Here is a 26,079-nt window from a genome sequence, read left to right on the forward strand (position 1 = left end):
GTTCTACATTAGATCCTCAACAGCTTGCTAGGACAGCAAGTTCTATTTCGTGCAGGTAACATCGTATCTTGTGTGTTAAAAGATTACTTAATTATTTAAAATTATATTCGACCTGATAAATAAATAAGTCCACAGTACTAGTGTAGACTGATGCTACATTGTAAAGAAGACTAGCAGAAGGCCCGGGTTTAATTACCCGGGCAAAAGAGAAGGATTTACGTTTAATTAATTAATTATAACACAAATACTGTACCTATGTGGTGATCTGCCAGCTCTGTTACACGAAATAGGCGTAGACAACACAATCTCGCGAATAATTTGTTCCCTTAGCCTTTAAGTTATGATATTCGTATTTTTAGAGCCCTGATATAGTCACAAATATCTTGCTCATAGCTATAGGCGTTCCCAGTAAGAAGCAATTCGCTCCGTTTATACTGTCCGAGGGCATTTCAAATTTGATGGAGATCAAATGCGCCGTTCTAGAGAAATTTGAGCGCAAGTGGCCGTGGGTTCGATCAGCAAGAAATAGCGCCGTCCCAAGAGAACTCTGAAAGACAGCGACACCTTCACTGTCGACCTCGATCAATTTAGCGTGCATCGTGCAATATTTGAACTGAAGTTGTTCAGTAGTTTTGGCGTGATTGATGTTACAGATTAACTGACAGAGAGACTGACAGAAAGATCAGACTTTTTACATAGAGAGATGCAGAATAAACAAAAATTACTAAAACTTACTGCAGAGAAATTTTGGATACAAAATGTAGTCATCATTGCGTCTTTTTGCTGCTATTTGTTGTATATGCGCAAACATCCTAGGTTTCATGGATAGCTGTAACAAATTTAGACTTTTGTCTATTGTGATTTAGCATTCCTAGGAACAAATATTTTGTTTAGCTTTACATCCGTCACTCAAAATCAGTCTGTTTCTTCGAGACCCACCACTGATTTGACAGACTACCTTACTCCTGCATCGAACAAACAAACAAGTCCCACTAAATCACATAAACAAACAAATCCTCCTACATCGAACAGACAAACAAGTCCAACTACATCAGATAAACAAAAAAGTCCAACTAAAGCAAACCAACAAAATATAAGTCAGTCGACAACTGACCAACAGAGAGTGAGTCTAACTACAGAATATCGTAAGTCAGCTACTCATCCAAAGGTAATAGGTAACATGTAACAATATGTTACAAAACCTCTATCCTGCGTAACGCATATTTTAACACAGAAACGTCTCCTCCACCTCAGAAAGATTCTAGCTCTCAAGGTTCTAATCTTGCAGCGTACTGTTAACAAAATCCTGAATATTGTATACTATGTATCAACAGAAATTCCTGTAAACATTATTGCTGCAGCATGTATTAGTGCACCAGTTTTGATCGTCGTGATCATTAAATTATTGTTGGATGCAAACGAAAATCAGGTAAAATTGAACTATGTTAATTGACTAGAGACCTATCGCATTAAAACATGATCGTATTTTGCAGCTCACAAAAGGACACTAGACTCAGACCTTCAAACAACTGAACACATTTATGCAACCAGGTAAAGTGCGGCTTCTAAGATCGTCATTCACACACATGTATTCACAAAATAATTCAAAATTTAAAAATGCTTGCAGTTAATTGGTCCTAAATTTGCAATGCTATCTGGCACGTAACGTGCCTTAGTGTAATATAATTATACGTAATGAACCTAGATCAGAGTAGCAGATTACCAAAGACAACTTGGTATCTCTAGTGAATATATCTTCATTTACATATCACTGTATGCTACTGTATACATTCTATTAGAATAGTGTCTACTTATGGTTTTGATCTAGCTAATTAAATAAATATTACATTTTATGGTATATGTGTTACTATCTGTTAGCAAAAAAGGACAATTTACAAGCTATGACATTCAGACTGAGATACTGGAAATTGATGCTGAGGGACATAAATGTCAGCTTCCCATCTACAGATTGTTGTGCTTGATAAGTTTGCGAGTAGTATGTTAATTAATTAAACAACTCACTAAATTCTTTGGTAATGTGTTCATCTAAACGTGCGTTATAATATTAGTTTTACATAAAGTGCTAAACCTACTTAGCGAGTGTTACTCTCCACTTAAACTTTGCATTTATTACCCTTATTTATCTTTCATTTGTATCTTTAATGTATCTGTATATACAGCAAACCGCAGTATCTGTTTATAGCAATATACGTGTATTTTTGTTAGATTTTTTCTAAAAATGTTATGTCTGCTTCTAGAGTCGATTTATCAAATGTAGAAATACAATCTGTACACGACAATGTGAACGAGGTCTACAAAAGTGCTGAATTCGAATTTCCCAACGCACGTGCAGCTCGCGAGGAAGGAGTGGCAGCTGATCATGACGAACACGACGATGTATACGAGACGGCAATGCAGAACAATACAGCCTACGGAACTACTTGATGACATTATTCTTCAGCATGCATTCAGCCACTGTACAAGTGCACGCTACTTAGCAATTAGCGCTAAAACACTTTTGCATGGATGAGCGAATGCGCTCGTGATTTGCTGAAAACGAAAGTCAATAATGTTATAAGCAAACGCTATGCTACAAAATCCATGGCAGCGTGCCTATACACGTACAATACACAAGTACCAAAAAACTAGCCTCGTTCCCAGACTCACGTGAGCCTGGCAGTGTCCGGTTCCCGTATGAGTCGGGAGGCTGAAAGTGTTTTACGGGAACTGGACACTGCCAAGCTCACGTCAGTTTGGAGACAAGGCTACCAAAAAAACTAACTAAATTTTACAATGTATGTTGCAACTGCGCGTACGTTAACATATGCGTGTTGTGTTTGTAAGGTTGTTTTTACGATCTCATTTTATTGACATAACTAAAAGTCTCTCTGTGGTTGCTGATATAAATAACAATTGCAGTTTACTAGCTAAACGTTGCATGAAAGCCAATGTTGGAGATCTATCAGATACTGTATACAAAAAACAAACAAAACTTTCTCAAATTATGCAAATGAAATAGCACTGGCAGATCTAGAGGGGGTTCGTGGGGTTCCGTGGAAGTCCCTAAAATTTTATATGACGTCATCACGCGGCGGTGACCAGTAACCAGCAGTCGGACAGTACGAGTGAGTCGTACGGTACTCCTACTCTTTTTGTAGCCTACTAGGCGCGAACATCGGACACAATGCGCCAATTCAGCACATGGAAGAGCGTGCTGTGTACGGCTTCACATCGTCAGTTTACATCTTTGTTTGGCTGTCCTGTAAAGTCGTCGCATGAAAAAAGCTAGCCTTTTCAGACTTCTAGTTGCCAAGACATTCAAAAGAGGTTGAGAATTCTTCTTTCTGTACAATCAACGCATTTCAGGCTTGCAGCCAGGAAAAAAGGTGTGGCGGATACGGCTCTGTTTGAGCCGCGCCCCCCACATTTTCCGGGACGTGAAGGCTGAAAAGGTTAGTTGAAATCAAACTGTGGCTTTTTGGCCCATCTTGAACTCCACCACTTTGTTACTTCCTTGCAATGATAATGTTTCAAAGTAGTTATTTTCCATCTCATGAAAATACATTTGATGGTCAAAACATCGCAATTTCATGAAACCATATACTTATTCAAATTGTCCGGTACTGTAGATTCATTAATTAAAGCATACTTCCGTTCTATGACATAGGTGATTAAATAGCTAATTCATATCTGGAGGCGTGGTTGATCCTAATCTTTGTGACGTCACGAAATCCCCATCCGAAAATCCTAAATCCGCCCCTAAATAGCAAGTATTAGCATGTCTTACAAGCAAGGTAGTTGACGAATACATGTTGTCTAGGCAGTAAAGCGTAAGGATAACAAGTGCGCACTTGCTGTTGATGACATTTTCGTCACACCACGCGGAAGTAGGAGTGAACACAATACATCAGGTCACAACCAGTTGCAGCAAAAGACCTTTGATCATTCAGTTGAAGATACTACGTCGTTGTGTGAGCATTTCCGACGTCAAATCCAGTAAAAAATTGAGAGGTAATCGCGTCTCGTAAAAAAGGGGACCTGCTGGTATGAGATCATCGCACATAGTTTGTCTGTTTCTCGGAGCAGTTATCAAGTATGCAGTAACTGAGCAAGAATACATATGCGGTAAATCAATGCAAGTTTGTCGCGTTGCTTTCGCATCTTAAAATGTGTCTGTAGGTGTAGGGCCTCACAATTACAGCCTCGAATCTCCATCTACCAGCTTCTAGAAAGACGCGTTAATCTAACTATTCTATTGGCGGACAATGAATCAGAGTCATATAGTTGGGGTATCTATCTACAAAGGAAATTCTAAATTAGAATCTGAAAAATTTGAAGTGCTGCTTAGAAAAGAAATTTTTGAAACAATCAAATTGAATGTTAGTGTACTTCTACAAAACTCGAGTTACAATGGAATTCAAATCGCTAGCGTTCAAGTCGTAAATGATGAGATTATACGTCAAGGCAAGCATGTTACAATTAACACTGGCGGTAAGCATTACTACACTGATTTACACTTCAGTAGTAAATATCTACAATATGTTCACATTTAGACTTTACTGCTGTTGACCTAGTAAACGTAACCATTAGTGACAATAACATTTCTGTATGCGTCAATATCACTGGCACTCCGCCTTCTTCTACTACAATACAGACCCAAGAAGACGTCAGTATGGCAGCTAAAAGTCAAAGTCAGTTTTGTTCTACATTTGACAAACCTGGCGAGACAAACATTCTAACTGTCTTCATTAATGCATCCAATTGTTTTGGAAGTACTACTGCAAATGCATACATTAGCTTTATAAATGGTCAGTATGAACAATATTTTAAACAAATTTATAAATAAATTTGTTGTTCATTCTATATAGATATTTCTCGTTGCAATTTTACGACTTGCTCAGCTGTTGACAGGTACATATTAGGTCCTCAGCAGCTTGCTAGTACAGCAAGTGATATTTCGTGCAGGTAAGATCGTATCTTGTGTGTAAAAGATTACTTAACTATTTAAAATTATATTAGACCTGATAAATAAATAAGTCTACACTAATGTAGCTACATTTTACAGACGTCTAGCAGAAGGCCCTGGCAAATAGAGCAGGATTCACGTTTAATTAATTAAAATTAAACCAAATTTCCGAGTGGTGATCTGCCCGTTTTTTACACGAAATAAGCCAAAACAACACAAAAATGTCCGAATTATTTGTTGCTTTAGAACATTCATGTTTCTTAGAACCCGGATATAGTCAAAAGTATCTTGCTCATCAACTATAGACGTCCCCGGTAAGAAGCAATTCGCTCTGTTTATACTCTCCAAGGGCATTTCAAACTTGATGGAGATCCAATGCGCCGTTCCAGATAGATTTGATGGCAAGTGGCGGTGGGTTCAATCGGCAAGAAATAGCGCAGTCCCAAGAGAACTCTGAAAGACAGCGACACCTTCGCTGTCGACCTCGATCAATTCAGTGTGCATCATGCAAACTTTGAGCTGTTGTTGTTTGGTAGTTTTGGCGTAATTGATGTTACAGACAGACAGACAAACAGACAGACAGACACTACTGGAGGCTTTGCTTGTACACTGTAGTTTTTAAGTGTAGTCGTCATTTTGTTTTACACTAATTTCAATTTTAGCTTAGTTTAGTTGATGACCACTACTAGTAGTTGTACAGTACATAGTACCCTGCATTGCAAAATGTATCATAAATTAAAGTTCAATATGTGATTGACAGACAAACAGACAGACAGACAGACAGACAGACAGACAGACAGACAGACAGACAGACAGACAGACAGACAGACAGACAGACAGACAGACAGACAGACAGACAGACAAACAGACAGACAGACAGATCAAACTTTTTACATAGTGAGAGTTGCAGCTTAAAGAAAAATTACTGAAACTTACTGCAAAGATATTTTGGAGAGGAAATGCAGTCATCATTGCTTCTTTTTCTTGCTATTTGTTGTTGACGCGCAAACATCCTAGGTTTCATGGATAGCTGTAAAAAATTTAGATTTCTGTCTATTGTGCTTTAGCATTCCTAGAAACAAACATTTTTTTGTTTAGCTTTACTTCCGTCACTCAAAGTCAGTTTGTTTCTTTGAGACCCGCCACTGATTTGACAGACTACCTTACAAATACATCAAACAAAGAAACAAATCCCACCACATCGCATAAACAAACAAGTCCTTCTACATCGAACAGTCAAACAAGTCCAACTAAATCAGATAGAACAACACGTTCTTCTACGTCAAACATGCAAGCAATTATAACTACATCAGATAAACAAGCAAGTCCAACTAGAACAAATCAACAAAATATAAGTCAGTCTACAACTTACTAACAGAGAATGAGTCTAGCTACAGAATATCGTAAGTTAGCTACTCGTCCAGTAGCAACAGGTAACATGTAACAATATTATACATCATAGTAATATCACAGAAACTCTACTCTGTGTAACGCGTATTTTCAACACAGGAACGTCTCCTCCAATTCAGAAAGATTCTAACTGTCAAGGTTCTAATCTTGCAGCGTACTGTTAACAAAATCCTAAATATTGCATACTATTAGTCAACAGAAGTTCTGTATACATTATTGCTTCAGCATGTGTTGGTGTACTAGTTTTGATCGCCGTGGTCGTCATCATTATTGTTTGCTGCAAACGAAAATTAAGTAAAATTGAACTATGCTAACTAGAGACCTGTAGCACTAAAACATGATCGTATTTTGCAGATCGCAAAAAACCTCTAAACTCAAACCTTCAAACAACTGAACGTATTTGTGCTAACAAGTAAAGTGCGCTTTCTAAGATCTCTGTGCAAACAAATGCATTTTAAAAATAATTCAAATTTTAGTAAATGTTTGCAGTTAATTGGTCTTAAATTTGTAAAGTTATCTGGCACGTAACTTGCCTTAGTGTAAAGTAATAATACGTAATAAACCTGATCAGAGTAACAAATTACGAAAGACAACTTGGTATATCTAGTAAATGTATCTTCATTTACATATTCCTGTATGCTACTGTATACATTTTATTAGAATAGTGTCTACTTATGGTTTTGATCTGGCTAAAAAAATAAATATTACATTTTATTGTATATGTGTTGCTATCTATTAGCAGAAAAAGAACAATTTACAAGCTATGGAATTCAGACTGAGATACTGGAAATTGATGCTGAGAGACATAAATGCCAACTTCCGATCAACAGATTGTCGCCCTTGATAAGTGTGCAAGTAGTATGTTAATTAATTAAACAATACCAAAATTCTTTTGTATATGGTCATCTAGACATGCGTTATAATATTAGTTTTACATAAAGTGCTAGGCCTACTGAGCGAGCATTACTCTCCACTTAAAATTTTTATTTACCACTCTTATTTATTTTTCATTTGTCTCTTTAATGTATCTGTATATATAGCAAAATCGCATTATCTGTCTAAAGCAATACACGTGTATTTTTGTTAGATTCTTTCTAAAATTGTTATGTCTAATGATCTGTTTATAGAGTCGATTTATCAAATATCGATTTACAATCTGTACACGATACTGCAAACGAAATCTATGAAAGTGCTGAATTCGGATTTCCCAACGCACGTGCAGCTCGCGAGGAAGGAGTGGCAGCTGATCATGACCAACACGACGATGTATACGAGACGGCAATGCAGAACAATACAGCTTACGGAACTACTTGATGAGCATGCATTCAGCCACTGTACAAACGCACGCTACGTAGTGATAAAACACTTTTGCATAGATTAGCGAATGCGCTCGTGATTTGCTGAAAACGGAAGTCAATAATGTTATAAGCAAACGCTGTGCTATAAATTCCATGGCAGCGTGTCTATACACGTACAATACACGCGTACCAAAATCATCCTCGTTCTCAGACTCACGTGAGCCTAACAGTGTCCGGTTCCCGTATGATTTGGGATGCTGAAAGTGTCATACTGGAACCGGACACTGCCAAGCTCACTGTGAGTCTGGTGACGAGGCCACCTTAAACTAACTAAATTTACAATGTACATTCTAACTGCGCATGCGTCTACATATGCGTGCTGTGTTTGTAAGGTTGTTTTAAAAGATGTTGGAGATTTATCAGATACTGTATACAAAAAAATCAAAAAAAATTCTCAAATTATGCAAATAAAATTGCAAGTATTAACATGTCTTACAAGAAAGTTAGTTGACGAATACATGTTGACTAGGCAGTAAAGCGTAAGGATTATGGATAACGAGTACGCACTTGCTATTGATGACACATTCGTCACACCACGCGGAAGTAGGAGTGACACAATACATCAGGCCACAACCAGTTGCAGCAAAAGACCTTTGATCATCCAATTGAAGATACTACGTCGTTGTGTGTGAGCATTTTCAACGTCAAACCCAGTAAAAGAGAAGAGGTAATCGCGTTTCGTAAGAAAGGGGACTGGCTGGTATGAGATCATCGCAGATAGTCTGTCTGTTGCTCGAAGCAGTCATAAAGTATGCAGTAACTGAGCAAGAATACATATGCGGTATATCAATGCAATTTTGTTGCATTGCTTTGACATCATAAAATGTGTCTGTAGGTGTAGGGCCTCACAATTACAGCCTCGAATCTGCAAAATTTACCATCTACCAGCTTCTAGAAAGGCGCGTTAATCTAACTATTCCATTGGCGGGCAACGAATCAAAGTCATATAGATGGGGTGTCTACCAAGGAAATTCTGAATTAGAATTGGAAACAATTAAAGTGCTGTATAGAAAAGGAATTTTTAAAATAATCAAGTTCAATTTTAGTGTACTTGTACAAAACTCGAGTTACAACGGAATTCAAATCGATAACATTCAAATTATTAATAATGACGCTATACGTCGAGGCAAGCGTGTTACAATTAACACTGGCGCTAAGCATTACTACTCTGATTTACATTTCAGAAGTAAATATCTACAATTGTTCACATTTAGACTATCCTGCTGTTGACCTAGTAAACGCAACCATTTGTGACAATAACATTTCTGTTTGCGTCAATATTACTGGCACTCCGCATCCTTCTACTACAATACAAACCCAAGAAGACGTCAGTATGGTAGCTAAAAATCAATCTCAGTTTTGTTCTACATTTGACAAACCTAACGCTATAAACATTCTAACTGTCTTCATTACTGCATCCAATTGTTTTGGAAGTACTACTGCAAGTGCATTCATCAGTTTTATAAATGGTAAGTATGAACAATATTTTAAATAAAATTATAAATACATTTGTTGTTTATTCCCTGTAGATATTTCTCGTTGCAATTTTACGACTTGCTCAGCTCTTGAAAGTTCTACATTAGATCCTCAACAGCTTGCTAGTACAGCAAGTTATATTTCGTGCAGGTAAGATCGTATCTTGTGTGTTAAAAGATCAATTAATTATTTAAATTATATTAGACCTGATAAGTAAATAAGTCTACAGTACTAGTGGAGACGGATGCTTCATTATAAGAAGACTAGCAGAGGGGCCCGGGTTAGTTGCCCGGGGAAAAGAGCAGGATTTACGTTAAATTAATTAATTATAACACAAATACTGTACCTATGTGGTGATCTGCCCGTTTCGTTACAAGAAATAGTTGAAGACAACACAAACTCCCGAATAATTTCTTCTCATAGTCTCTAGGTTATGATATTCGTATTTTTTAGAACCTGGATGTACAAGTCACAAATATCCTGCTCATAACTATAGACGTTTCCGGTAACAAGCGATTCGCTCCGTTTATACTGTCCAAGGGCATTTCAAATTTTATAGAGATCCAATGCGTCGTTCGAGAGAAATTTGAGCGCAAGTGGCGGTGGGATCGACCGGCAAGAAATAGCGCCTTCCCAAGAAAACTCTGAAAGACAGCGACACTTCTACTGTCGACCTCGATCAATTCGGCGTGCATCATGGAAACTTTGAACTGCAGTTGTTCGGTAGTTTTGATGTGATTGATGTTACAGACAGACAGACAGACAGACAGACAGAAAGATAAGACTTTTACGTAGAGATACAGCATAAGCACATTACTGAAACTTACTGCAGAGAAATTTTGGCTAGAAATGTAATCATCATTGCGTCTTTTTGCTACTATTTGTTGTATACGCGCAAACATCCTAGGATTCATGAATAGCTGTAACAAATTTAGACTTTTGTTTATTGTGCTTTAGCATTTCTAGAAACAAATATTTGTTTAGCTTTACGTCCGTCACTCAAAATCAGTCTGTTTCTTCGAGACCCACTATTGATTCGACAGACTACCTTACTTCTACATCGAACAAACAAGCAAGTCCCACTGAATCACATAAACAAACAAGTCTTCCTACATCGAACAGACAAACAACTCCAACTACATCAGACAGACCAACAAGTTCTCTTACATCGAACAGACAAACAAGTCCAACTACATCAGATAAACAAACAAGTCCAACTAAAGCAAATCAACAAAATATAAGGCAGTCGACAACTTATCATCAGAGAGTGAGTCAAACTTCAGAATATCGTAAGTTAGCTACTCATCCAATGGCAAGAGGTAACATTTAATAATATATCACTAAAACTCTATCCTGTGTAACGCATATTTTTAACACAGGAACGTCTCCTTCACCTAATAAAGAATCTAGCTCTCAAGGGTCTAATCTTGCAGCGTACTGTTAACAAAATCCTAAATATTGTATACTATGTATCAACAGGAATTCCTGTATACACTATTGCTGCAGCATGTGTTAGTGCACTAGTTTTGATCGTCGTGATCATCATCATTATTGTTTGTTGCAAAAAAAATCAAGAGAAATTAAACTATGCTAATTAACTAGAAATCTGTAGCACAAAACATGACCGTATTTTTCAGCTCACAAAAGGACACTAGACTCAGACATTCAAACAACTGAACACATTTATGCAAACAAGTAAAGTGCATTTTCTATCATCGTCATGCATACACATGCATTTACAAAATTATTTAAATTTTAATAAATGTTTGCATTTAATTGTTCTTAATTTGTAAAGCTATCTAGCACGTAACGCGCTTTAGAGTAAATGAGTAATAAACCTAGATCAGGGTAAAAAATACGAAAGACAACTTGGTATCTCTAGTAAATGTATCTTCATTTACATATTAACGTATGCTACTGTATACTTTTATTAGAATAGTGTCTACTTATGATTTAGATTTAGATAGTTAAATATATATGACATTTTATGGGATATGTGTTGCTATCTATTAGCGAAAATGGACAATTTACAAGGTATGACATTCAGACTGAGATACTGGAAATTGATACTAAGAGATATAAATGCCAACTTCCGATCAACAGATTGTTGTGCTTTCTAAGTGTGCGAGGAGTATCTTCATTAATTAAACAATTCAACAAAATTCTTTGTAATGTGGTCATATAAACGTGCTTTATAATATAACTTTACATAAATTGTTATGCCTACTGAGCAAGCGTTACTCTCCACTTAAAATTTGCATTTACCACCCTTGTTTATCTTTAATTTGTATCATTAATGTATCTGTATATATAGCAAAACTGCAGTATCTGTTTATAGCAAGATTTTTTCTAAAATTGTTATGTCTAATGATCTGCTTCTAGAGTCAATTTATTAAATGAAGAATTACAATCTGTACACGACACTGCAAACGAGGTCTACGAAAGTGCTGAACTCGAATTTCCCATCGCACGTGCAGCTCGAGAGGAAGGGGAGGCAACTGATCATGACGAACACGACGATGTATACGAGACGGCAATGCAGAACAATGCAGCTTACGGAATTACTTGATGAGATTATACTTCAGCATGCATTCAGCCGCTGTACAAGCGCACGCTACTTAGCGATAAAACGCTTTTGCATGGATGAGCGAATACGCTAGTGATTTGCTGAAAACGGAAGTCAATAATGTTATAAGCAAACGCTATGCTACAAAATCCATGGCAATGTGCCTATACACGTACAATACACACGTACCAAAAACTAGCCTCGTTTCCAGACTCACGTGAGCTTGACAGTGTCCGGTTCCCGTATGAAATGAGAGACTGAACGTGTCATACGGGAGCCGGACACTGCCAAGCTCACTGTAAGTCTGGGGACGTGGCTACCAAAAACTAACTAAATTTACAATATACGTTCCAACTGCGTGTGCGGATACCTAGGCGTGCTGGGGTTGGTAAGGTTGTTTTAAAAAATGTTGGAGGTCTTTATAAGATAGTGTGTAGAGAAAACAAACAAAATTTTCTCAAATTATGCAAATAAAATAACAAGTATTAGCATGTCTTGCAAGCAAGTTAGTTGACGAATACATGTTGTCTAGGCAGTAAAGCGTAAGGATAACAAGTACGTACTTGCTGTTGATGACACTTTCGTCACACCACGCGGAAGTAGGAGTGAACACAATACATCAGGCCACAACCAGTTGCAGCAAAAGACCTTTGATCATCCAGTTGAAGATACTACGTCGTTGTGTGTGAGCAATTCCAACGTCAAACCCAGTAAAAGAGAAGAGGTAATCGCGTCTCGTAAGAAAGGGGACCTGCTGGTATGCGATCATTGCTCATAGTCTGTCTGTTGCTTGGAGCAGTCATCAAGTATGCAGTAACTGAGCAAGAATACATATGCGGTATATCAATGCAATTTTGTTGCATTGCTTTGACATCATAAAATGTGTCTGTAGGTGTAGGGCCTCACAATTACAGCTTCGACTCACCAAAATTTACCATCTACCAGCTTCTAGAAAGACGCGTTAATCTAACAATTCCATTGGCGGGCAACAAAACAGATTCATATAGATGGGGTATCTACAAAGGAAATTCTAAATTAGAGTCTGAAGCAATTAGATTTCTGCGCTCAAAAGGAATTTTTGTAACAATCAAATCGAATGTTAGTGTACTTCTACAAAACTCGAGTTTCAACGGAATTCAAATCGAGAGTACTCTAGTTGTAAATAATGAGATTAAACGTCGAGGAAAGCGTGTTACAATTAACACCGGCGGTAAGCATTGTTGCACATATTTACACTTCAGTAGTAAATATCTACAATATGTTCACATTTAGACTTTCCTGATGTTGACCTAGTAAACGCAACCATTTGTGACAATAACATTTCTGTGTGCGTCAATATTATTGGCACTCCGCCTCCTTCTACTACAATACAGACCCAAGAAAACGTCAGAATGGCAGCTAAAAATCAAACTCAGTTTTGTTCTACATTTGACAAACACAGCGGTGCAAACATTCTACCTGTCTTCATTACTGCATCCAATTGTTTTGGAAGTACTACTACAAATGCATCCATCAGTTTTATAAATGGTAAATATAAACAAATTTTAAACAAAATTATAAATAAATTTGTTGTGTATTCTATGTAGATATTTCTCGTTGCGATTATACGACATGCTCAGTTGTTGTTAGTTCCATACATTCTCGGCAGCTTGCTAGTACAGCAAGTGCTATTTCATGCAGGTAAGATCGTATCTTGTGTGTAAAAGATTACTTAATTATTTAAAATTATATTAGACCTGAAAAATACATAAGTCTGCACTAATATAGCCACATTGTACAGAAGAAAAGCAGAGGACCCGGGCCTAGGCAAATAGAGCAGGATTCACATTTAATTTATTAAAATTAACACAAATTCTTGAGTGGTGATCTGCCCGAAATAGGCGGAGACAACATAAACCCCCGAATAATTTGTTCACCATATATCCGTATCTTTTAGAACTCGGATATGGTAAAAATATCTTACTCCTACAAACGTCCCCGGTAAGAAGCGACTCGCTCCGTTTCTACTGTCCGAGGTCACAAACGGGCATTTCAAAGTTGGTGGAGATCCACTGCGCCATTCTAAAGAAATTCGAGCGCAAGTGGCGGCGGGCTAGACTTCGATCGGCAAGAACTAGCGCTGTCCCAAGAGAACTCTGAAAGGCACCTTCACTGTCGACCTAGATACTGCATTCACTCACAGTTCGTCATGCAAACTTTGAGCTGTTGTTGCTCGGTAGTTACAGACAGACAGACCAGAATCGTAGCGTGGCGTGCCCATCATGTGTAGGCGTGGCCGTAAAAGTTGTGAACTGTAAGTACGTGTGAGGACCAAAGCTATGCATATACAGTATATACAATAAATTTGTTTAGTCTGGATCTACCACTGATTCAACCATCAGTCATTAAAATCCAATACAATTGCGCGTGTTTATACAAGTAGGCGTGTCCAGTAGCATCGTGAAGTCTAGTCCCCTATTTCTAGAGTTCACACTACGTCCCTGGACAGACAGATAGACAGATCAGACTTCTATTTAAAAAGATGCAGCATAAATAGAAATTACTAAAACTTACTGCAGAGATATTTTGCATAAAAGATATAGTCGTCATTGCGTCTTTTTGCTGCTATTTGTTGTATACGTAAACATTGTACGTTTCTTGGATAGCTGTAACCAATTTAGACTCCTTCCTATAAATATTGTAGTCTAGCTTTCTTAGGAACAAATCTTTTGTTTAGCTTTACGTCCGTCACTCAAAATCAGTCTGTATCTTCAAGACTCACCACTGATTCGACAGACAATCTCACAACAAGTCCAACTACACCAGATAAACAAACAAGTACTCCTAAATCGATCAAACAAACAAATCCAACTACATCAGACAAACAAACTAGTACTCCTTCATCGATCAAACAAACAAGCCCAACTACATCAGATAAACAAACAAGTCCTGCCATGCAAGCAAGTTTAACAACATCAGCTAAACAAACAAGTTCAACTACAGCAAATCAACAAAAATCAAGTCAGTCGACAACTTACCAACTGAGATTGAGTCTAACTACAGAATATCGTAAGTTAGCCACCCATCCAATGGCAAGAGGTAACATGTAACAATATATTACAAAAACTCTATTCTGTGTAACGCATATTTTAACACAGGAACGTCTTCTCCAACTCAGAAAGACTCTAGCTCTCAAGGTTTTAATCTTGCAGCGTACTGATAACAAATCTCTTAATTAATTATTGTATAATTTGTATCAACAGGAATTCCTATATACATTATTGTTGCGGCAAGCGTTGGTGCACTAGTTTTGATCTTCGTGATCGTCATCATTATTGTTTGCTGCAAACGAAAATCAGGTAAACTAGAAGTACGTTAACTAGAGACCTGTAGCAGTAAAACATAATCTTTACGTTGCAGCTCGCAAAAGAGAATTGAACTCAGACCTTCAAACAACTGAACACATTTACGCAAACAGGTAAATTGCTTTTTCTAAGATCGTCCTGCACACACATGAATTAAAAAATAATTCAAATTTTAATAAATGTTTGCAGTTTACGGTTTTTTAGGTTTTAAATTTGTAAGGCTATCTGGCATGTAGCTTGTCTTGGTCTAATAAAATTATACGTAATGAAGCTAGTTCAGAGTAACAAACTACAAAAAACAGCTTTGTATCTCTAGTAAATGTATCTTTATTTACTCAGTACTGTATGCTACTGTATACACTCTATTAGTGTCTACTTATGGTTTAGATCTAGCTAATTACATAACTATTACATGTCGTTGTATATGTGTTGCGATCTAACAGCAATATGACATTCAGGCTGAGATACTGTAATTGATGTGTTCCGGTACTGAGAGACATAAATGCCAACTTCCAATCAACAGATTGTTGTGTTTGATAAGTGTACGAGTATGTTAATTAAACTACTCACCAAAATTCTTTTGTAATGTAATCATATAAACGTGCGTTGTAATATTAGTTAACATAAAGTGCTAGGCTAACCTAGCCCGCGTTACTCTCCACTTAAAATTTGTATTTACCACCGTTATTTTTCTTTCATTTGACTCTTTAATGTATCTGTATATATAGTAATACCGCAATATCTGTATATAGCAATACTGCAGAAACAAATTTTGGGGTAGATGTGAACGTCGACTGTACCCCATCCGATTCAATGACGTTTTTGCCGTCCAAGCAAGTCCCCAAGGCAAACGACGTGTTATCGACTCCTCTCGAAGAAGAATCTGTTGAACAATCCAAACTGTCGACTTTTCTTTCTAACGTCGTTGAAACGCATCCAGCTACTCCGGGAGAACCGCTACACCCAGACAACCAGGCAGCTGTAGCCACTGACGATGATAGAAAATCAACAAACCAGGTATCGTCAATTTTATTTATTAACTGGCGCAAATATTAAAATACTGAATTTAGGATTTGCCTCAAAACGAAGAGACAAGCACTCAAACAACCTCTACAGTGAACCCAGGGGAGCATTACGCTGTACCAAGTTGTTCAAACGGCTCTGGACCCCGGGAAACTTCGAATCCACTGATTGCTATCCCGTTCTATGAAGTCATTCCGTGTCGGAAGGCCGACGAAGTAGATGACGTCAACAATGTGACGTTGGTAGAATCTCGGATAGAATTCAACCAAGACGCGAAAAATAAAATGGGGAATTTCAAAACAGCAGACCAAGGCGGATCTTTTCAAGTTACTACACTTTATGCAACAGTCGACATGGCCAAGAAAACAACCAAAGAAGAACCTCCACCAAAGGTACATTAATTAAACTATTACACATTACTATTTATTCGTTTTAATAGCTAATTTAAATATTTTAAATTTATGTAGTTTAACTTATTTTTATTTAATTGATTGACTTAAATTATGTATGGACCTAAGTAATTTGACTATATAGATGTATTATGCTTTGTTACTATCTTAAATCCTAGGCGAGTGAAGTTCAGTATGCAGAGTTAGAAACGAGTTTTTCTGGCTCGATCCAACAGCTACTAGCAAAACCAAGTGTCGTATATTCTGAAATGAATTCTGAGCAGCCAATGCCAAGAAACGACGAACAGAAACTCTGAAGAGACTGAGAAACGCAAATGTTCAATCAACGGTTTAATATTCTTTATACACTAATTATGCGCTGTTTAGTTAGTTTCAGTTTCAAGCATTTATTTCTTTTTTTGCGTAGCATTTTAAGATTTTTTGATTGTCGACTTTAGCTGTGACGGTGCTAACAGTTGCAAAGAGACAAAACATTCGCATTATTGTACTATCAATAAATTACACAAAAACTAGTCTTTGAGTAGCAACGTAGGTTGTCAGTCAGGTGTCAAACCATAGTAAAACTGCATTTAGTTGTGCGTGTGTTTAACAACTAGAGTTTCACACTGTAGAATTTTTCTATAAAGCAAATAACAGACAAACGTCGTAAACATTAAATTAACTATATATAAACGAAGAATTACCTGAATATGTTTTCTAATAAAATTTATACAAATAAACGTACAGTCTAAGACATACTCAATTGTTACCACAAGAATTACACATGTACATAATATATGTCAGTCAACTTTAGACAACGAGAATACTTAATATCTACATGTAGTACTAGATATCTACAGCACTAGATATCTAAATACAGTACTAGATATCTACAGCATAATATATCTACAGTACTAGATATCTACAGCACTATGTATCTGCAATATTAGATATCTACAAAAATATATATCTACAGTACTAGGTATCTACAGTACTATGTATCTGCAATATTAGATAGCTATAGTACTAGATATCTACAGTACTAGATATCTACGGTGCTACTAGATATCTACGGTATTAGATATCTACAGTACTAGATATCTACAGTACTAGATATCTACAGTACTAGATATCTACAGTACTAGATATCTACAGTACTAGATATCTACAATACCAGATATCTACAGTACTATATATCTACAGTGTTAGATACTTACAGTATTAGATATCTATAGTACTAGATATCTACAGTACTAGATATCTACAATACCAGATATCTACAGTACTATATATCTACAGTGTTAGATACTTACAGTATTAGATATCTATAGTACTAGATATCTACAGTACTAGATATCTACGGTACTATAAATCTACGTTACTAGATATCTACGGTACTTGATATCTACCGTACTAGATAACTACGGTACTTAATATCTACGGTACTAGATAACTACGGTGCTACTAGATATCTACGGTATTAGATATCTACAGTACTAGATATCTACAGTACTAGATATCTACAGTACTAGATATCTACAGTACTAGATATCTGCAGTACTAGATATCTACAATACCAGATATCTACAGTACTATATATCTACAGTGTTAGATACTTACAGTATTAGATATCTATAGTACTAGATATCTACAGTACTAGATATCTACGGTACTATAAATCTACGTTACTAGATATCTACGGTACTTGATATCTACCGTACTAGATAACTACGGTACTTAATATCTACGGTACTAGATAACTACGGTACTAAATATCTACAGTACCAGATATCTAAGATACTAGATATCTACATTACTAGATATCTCCATTAATAGATATCTCCATTACTAAGAATTTTTAGTAATAGATATCTACAGTGCCAGATATCTATAGTGCTAGATATCTATGGTACAAAATATCTAGAGTTCTAGATATCTACAATACCAGATAGCTACGGTACCAAATATCTACAGTACAAGATATCTACAGTATTTGATATCTACAGTGTTAGATATCTACAGTAATAGATATCTACAATACTAGATATCTACTGTACTTGATATCGACGGTACTTGATATCGAAGGTTCATAATTATCTACAGTACCAGATATCTACCGTGATAGATGTCTTCATTACTAGATATCTCCATTACTAGATATCTACAGTGGTAGATATCTACAGTGCTAGATATCTATATTGCTAGATATCTCAAGTACTACATATTTACAGTGCTAGATATCTACAGTGCTATATATCTACATTGCTAGATATCTACAGTGATATATATCTACATTGCTAGATATCTACAGTGCTATATATCTATGGTACTAGATATGTAGAGTAATAGATATCTACGGTAATAGATAGCTACGGTACCAAATACCTACAGTACAAGATATCTACTGTACTACATATTTACTAGATATCTACGGTGCTAGATATCTACAGTACTAGATATCTACGCTACTTGATATCTACAGTACTAGATATCTAAAATACTAGGTATCTACAGTACTAGATATCTACGGTACTAGGTATCTCCAGTACTAGATATCTCCAGTACTAGATATCTACAGTACTATATATCTACGGTACTAGATATCTACAGTACTAGATATTTACGGTACAAGATGTCTACGGTACTGAATATCTACGCTACTTTATATCTACGGTACTATATATCTACAGTACTAGGTATCTACGGTACTAGGTATCTACGGTACTAGATATCTATGATCCTAAATATCTACAGTACCAGGTATCTAAAGTACTAAATATGTACAGTACTAGATCTCTACGGTACTAGATATCTACAGTATTAGATATCTAAAATACTAGGTATCTACTGTACTAGGTATCTACGGTACTATATATCTACAGTACTGGATATCTACGGTAGCAGATATCTACGCTAATTGATATCTACGGTGCTATATACCTGCAGTACTGAATATCTATAGTAGTAGGTATCTACGGTACTAGGTATCTACGGTACTAGGTATCTACGGTACTAGGTATCTACGGTACTAGGTATCTACGGTACTAGGCATCTACGGTACTAGGTGTCTACGGTACTAGGTATCTACAATACTAGATATCTATGATACTAAATATCTACAATACTAGATATCTACAGTAATAGAAATCTACAGTACTAGATCTTTACGGTACTAGATATCTACACTACTAGGTATCTAAAATACTAGGTATCTACGGTACTAGATATCTACGGTACTAGGTATCTACGGTACTAGGTATCTATGGTATTAGGTATCTACGGTACTAGGTATCTACAATACTAGATATCTATGATACTAAATATCTACAGTACTAGATATCTACAGTAATAGAAATCTACAGTACTAGATCTTTACGGTACTAGATATCTACAGTACTAGGTATCTAAAATACTAGGTATCTACGGTACTAGATATCTACGGTACTAGGTATCTACGGAACTAGATATCTACAGTACTAGATATCTACAGTACTAGATATCTACAGTACTATATATCTATGGTACTAGATATCTACGATACTAGGCATCTGCAATACTAGAAATGTACATTACTAGATAACTACAGTACTATATATCTACGGTATTAGATATCTACAGTACTAGATATCTAAAATACAAGGTATCTACTGTACTAGATATCTACGGTAATATGTATCTACGGTACTATATATCTACAGTACTAGATATCTATGATACTAAATATCTACATTACCAGATATCTACAGTACTAGATCTCTACGGTACTGGATATCTACAGTATTAGGTATCTAAAATACTAGGTATCTACTGTACTAGATATCTACAGTACTAGATATCTAAAATACTAGGTATCTACTGTACTAGATATCTACGTTACTAGATATCTACAGTACTAGATATCTACGCTACCAGATTTCTACGCTACTTGATATCTACGGTACTATACATCTACAGTACTAGATATCTACAGTACTAGGTATCTACGGTACTAGGTATCTATGGTACTAGATATCTATGATACTAAATATCTACAGTATTAGATATCTACAGTAATAGATATCTACATTACTAGATCTTTACGGTACTAGATATCTATAGTACTAGATATCTGCAGTACTAGATATCTACAGTACTAGATCTCTACTGTCCTAGATATCTACGCTACTTGATATCTACGATACTAGGTATCAACAGTACAAGATATAATTTAATAGATATAAAGTACTAGATTTTTACATTACTATATATCTAAGGTACTAGATAAATACGCTACTTGATATCTACCGTACTAGATATCTACAGTAATAGATATCTACGGTACTAGATATTGACAGTACTAAATATCTACGGTACAAGATATCTACAGTACTGGATATCTACAGTACTAGGTATCAACGGTACTAGGTATCTACGATACTAGATATCTATGATCCTAAATATCTACAGTACTAGATATCTACAGTACTATATATCTACAGTGCTAGATATCTACAGTACTAGATATCTGCGGTACTAGATATCTATGCTACATGATATCTACGGTACAAGATATCTACAGTACTGGATATCTACATTACTAGGTATCAACGGTACTAGGTGTCTACGATACTAGATATCTATGATACTAAATATCTACAGTACTAGATATCTACAGTACTATATATCTACAGTGCTAGATATCTAAAGTACTATATATCTACAGTGCTAGGTATCTACAGTACTTGATATCTACAATACTAGATATCTAGAGTTTTAGTTTTTTTATTAGATTTATTCAATTCTCTAGTACAATGACATTTGATAGATACGGCAAACAGCATAAAATGTCAACTAAACTCAAACCTAAACTCTAACTTAAGAAACTAATGTGGGCGTGCCTGGACACGCCTGAGTTCATTATCTAAAATGGAACCACCTTGAACGATGTTCAGTTTTTTCATCATCACACGAGCATTTAGCTTCTGCAGTGTAACAAAACCGACGTCTCCAGTAGGTCTTGAAGTCAGCAGAGTTGTTCTTTCCTTCTTTATCTTTGGACTTGAGCGATAAAGTGTTCAGCAGACGCTCAGCGGAAAATCTCCAGGTGCCAAATTGCTCGAACACTACAGGTATGCATTTTGGTGCACTACCTCCTGGAAGAATCTCATTGTCATATTTAGCATTTTTCACTTCTTCTCTTTTCTTTGCAGCAAATCCACTCAGTTTGGCGCAATTTTTGACGATCTCTTTACTCCAGGGATGGGCAAGTGAAATATCCATCTCATGATCAGACAAAATACCGGTGTCGCATATGAGAATATCAGGTCTACCTTCATTGTTCAGATATCTATGTTTTGGTTCTTTCTTTTGGAGAACGGCCAGCTCTTTCAAGCATTCCGACCAAGAGCTTACAATTGAGTCATGAGCCCAAACGGGACCTCCTCCGTGTTTACATGTCATGAGATGATACCCAAAAGAGTCAACGTGTATCCCAAAATCGCTCTTATCTTGCATTCCCTAAAAAGGAAAGTTAAGACCTAAACGTAAACAAGCTGCTAGGCGAAATTCGCCGGGTTTTAGTGCAACCTTGTTTGACGTTGGGATTGCTTGTAGGAAGGCACCAGCTCCTTTCCACTGACTGATCTAAGTCTGACTGAAACTTCATGTGAGTTTTCTTTTTCTAACAGAAGATTGTAATCATGAGTTGTAGTTATCTACAGTACTAAGTATCAACAATACTAGATATCTACAGTACTATATTTACATTACGAGATATCTACGATACTAGATATCAACAGTACTAGATATCTAAAGTACTAGATATCTACATTACTAGATATCTTATCTACAGTACTATATATCTACAGTACTAGATATTTACAGTACTAGATATCTACAGTACTAGATATCTACGGTACTAGATATCTACATTACTAGATATCTCCATTACTAGATATCTCCATTACTAGATATCTACAGTGCTAGATATCTATGGTACTAGATATCTATGGTACTAGATATCTACAGTACTAAATGTCTATGGTACTAGATATCTACGGTATTAGACAGCTACGGTACTAGATATATACAGTACTAAATATCAACAATACTAGATATCTACAGTACTATATTTACATTACTAGATATCTACAATACTAGATATCAACAGTACTAGATATCTACAATACTAGATATCTACAGTACTAGATATCTACAGTACTAGATATTTACAGTACATGAACTAGATATCTACGATACAAGGTATCTACAGTACTAGATATATACAATGCTTTATATCTACAGTACTAGATATCGACAATAATAGATATTTACGGTACTAAATATCTATAGTACTAGACATCTACAGTACTAGATATCTACAGCACTACGTAGATATCTAAAATTACTGAGTACAAGATTTCTACAGTACTAGATATCTACAGTACTAGATTTCTACAAGCTAGACAAAACGCGCTAGAGTATGCGCATGCGTCTGTAGAGACTGGTGTCGTGTTGCCAAGTAGCGTTTATGTTAATTAAATAGTATTTATTTATACGCTGATTGATGACGTGTATATAGGGAATGATCACGAGACTAGGTGGAACCACTAGGAAAAGATAAGTTACCATCTAAATAATACCCCCTGTCTATGGTCTGTATGCATGCAGCCCTTTTGTGTACCACTACTGGCATTAATAGTTGCGTTTTGGTAATTTCAATTCAGAATCTAGACACGCTGCACGGAAAAGGTCTGTCACTCTAGTTCAGTAGACATGATCACAGATCTAGAAAAAACATCTATCACACTCGTCTATGAAATCTGTGGTTATTGAGTGTATCCGGATGACCACATTGTGCCATTGTAGATACTGGGTGTCAGCATCCTGATGATAGTATCCAGTAAATAGAGAGTAGTCGATTGTCAGTGCAATATCTGCGGTTTTTCGCTTTCAGAGAACATTCTCTACAGTACAGCTATAGTACAATGAATTGCGCAGCATTCATTGCTTTTGTTAGCATGGTTTTACAGCATCGATGCTGACATCTCTTGTGGTATACGTTGACTGCTCACTCTGTCACTCACCTTCGCCTATTTGCGTTGTTTTCTGCCTGTAGGTAATCAACATTTCCTGGAATCGACTTCGTTGACTATGTACGGCCTCCGCGACACAGCAATGACCGTGACAGCAAAAGCAGTCAAAGGACCAGAGCGAGATGGTTTTTCGTGCCTTCCTTGAACTCTGATCTTTTTTATTCACCTGTACAAATCTCTGCAATGTATAGTCGTTTGGTGATTATCAACATCACTCTTTTGGCCGAGAGAACGCTCTTCTATCAACTTGCTTTCGTCAATGACACCAAAAAGATAATTTATTCAAGCAATACAGGAAGAATAAAAATTGGAAGTAAGATGTATTATTTTGTGTATTTTTGTACGTATAGATGCTGTCTGAGTTGGGAGGTACATCGATCACCTTGTTAGCCTTGAGCCCTGTTTTTACATAAAATCTATACACATTAGAAGTCTATTCATGCAGATATGAGACCGAGGAGGAATTTGTTAAATATTGATATCTATACTGTGTTAGCTAAAGTCTGTTCGAATATTAGAGAGGACGTGGGGTAAAACCCGTATCTCCTGAAGTGGACGTCCTAGTATGTTGATTCCAACATTATTTGGAAAGCTCAGAAGGAGGAGGTTCCAAATCAGCTAATGAATACTGTGATTGGTTCTTTATTATGACACAATTTGTAACTTTCTGTATGACACGCGCTTGGCCCTGCCCTCCTCTTGCATTTACACCAGGTGTCTGATAACTTCAAAGCCACCGCTATAACGCCCACTACTTGAAAGATGACGGGGACGTACTTTGAACTATGGATTGATAAGTAAAACAGCTGTAGCTAGCAAGCTAATGTAGTTGAGGCCTTCGTTGAACCTTTGAACCTAAGTTCATAGCTAAACTGGAACCGTTTATTTCACTAGCCGGAAATAAAGGGGAAGTCCAACAAAAATGAACTTAACGTGTATGAGTAGATCTTACGAAGACAAATCGATCGGTATAAGTTACTCCGTTATCTTCGTCTTTGTTTACGAGAACGAGCGATGTTACTGTGATGTGCAACGCCCACGCGCCTGCTCCTCGCTTCCTTGTCGATTAAGCTCCGCCCACTGTGAACGAATCAATGCGTTTACGGATGACTGTTACGGATATATCGAGATTGCCGAATGTGAATGCGAAGATATTATGAAGATCTGCCGTCTTGCTGTCAGTGGTTCCTCTCTAAAGTAAAATGGTGTCGGTAAAGCTGTTTTCCCGTCAGACTTTGAAGCAGAATTCCTCAATACCACGGCTTACCTAGAAAACGTGCTTGTGCTTGAGTATTTTTATCCTTGTTTTTTTAATATCTGAAAAGAAATGTTCAGCGCACTGTCTGGCGTGTGCTACAGAGGACGTTCTTATTTTCACATCTGGTCTGCTCACTTCTTCGGCCGCTGATTGGTGCAGGGTTACACTCCCGGATGTAAAAATAGGATCGTCCTCTGTTGCACATGCCAGACGGCGCGCTCAACGTTTCTCTTCGGATATTAAAAGAACAAGGATAAAAAATACTCAAGCACAAGCGCGTTCTCTACGTAAGCCGTGACACTGAGAAATATTCCTTTAAAGTCTGACGGGAAAACAGCTCTACCGACACCATTTTACTTTACAGAGGAACCACTGACGGCAAGAAGGCATATCTTCATAATATCTTCGCATTCACATTCGGCAATCTCGATATATCTGTAGCAGTCATCCGTAAACGCATTGATTCGTTTGCAGTGTGCGAAGCTTAATCGACCAAGCAGCGCGGAGCAGGCGCGTGGGCGTTGCACATTATCGCTCGTTCTCGTATACAAAAGCGAAGATAACGGAGTAACTTATACCGATCGATTTGTCTTCGTAAGATCTACTCATACAAGTTAAGTTCATTTTTGTTGACTTCCCCTTTAGCAACGCCCATCTCTGCTCTTCCATTCCTTAGCCCCTGTTTGAGCACGTTTTTTTACAATGGCGCATCTCTCTCGTATGTAAATCTTCTAAAAATCACTATAAATCTACCTCGACAGCTACAGATCTGCCACTTCGTACTAACTATTAACCACAGTTCCCACGTCCTTTCCAATAATTGAACAGACTTTAGTGGCCGACTCATTCTAATAGAAGGACAAGAGATTTGCAAATTGTGAGATAAAAAGTGCTAATAAATAGGAGAATTTCTAACTCGGTGTTGCCTAGTTATGATCAACAAACAGAATGTTGTCAATATATTCAAAAGGATTGGCTTTGACAACTAACTAAAGCGGTAGATAAAACACTTTGAATTATTATTACTCATAATTTCAATTAATATTAATGTTTTATATACTACGATTTATTAACAACTAAATATTTCACCCAAAAAAATCGTCATTGTTTTAAGACTAACATATAAAGTTAATTGTAGCCTCGAGCTTCCCAACTATACGGTTTGCGTTGCTGATAGGCGTGCGTGTTGCAAACTACAGAGTAACTAGAAGCAAAT

General features: G+C 36.7%; 1 protein-coding gene across 1 annotated transcript; it reads left to right on the forward strand.

Annotated features, from left to right (window-relative positions):
* The first annotated feature begins 14,731 nt into the window (after positions 1–14,731).
* LOC134177376 (uncharacterized) lies at positions 14,732–17,065 on the forward strand. Its single transcript, XM_062644150.1, has 7 exons — positions 14,732–14,854; positions 14,914–14,952; positions 15,019–15,114; positions 15,176–15,233; positions 15,873–16,137; positions 16,191–16,535; positions 16,712–17,065. The coding sequence occupies exons 1-7, from the start codon at positions 14,845–14,847 to the stop codon at positions 16,847–16,849; spliced, it is 951 nt and encodes a 316-aa protein (XP_062500134.1). The 5' UTR covers positions 14,732–14,844; the 3' UTR covers positions 16,850–17,065.
* The last annotated feature ends 9,014 nt before the right edge of the window (positions 17,066–26,079 follow it).

This window comes from Corticium candelabrum, chromosome 3 (assembly GCF_963422355.1).
Source record: "Corticium candelabrum chromosome 3, ooCorCand1.1, whole genome shotgun sequence".
NCBI classification, from domain to species: domain Eukaryota; kingdom Metazoa; phylum Porifera; class Homoscleromorpha; order Homosclerophorida; family Plakinidae; genus Corticium; species Corticium candelabrum.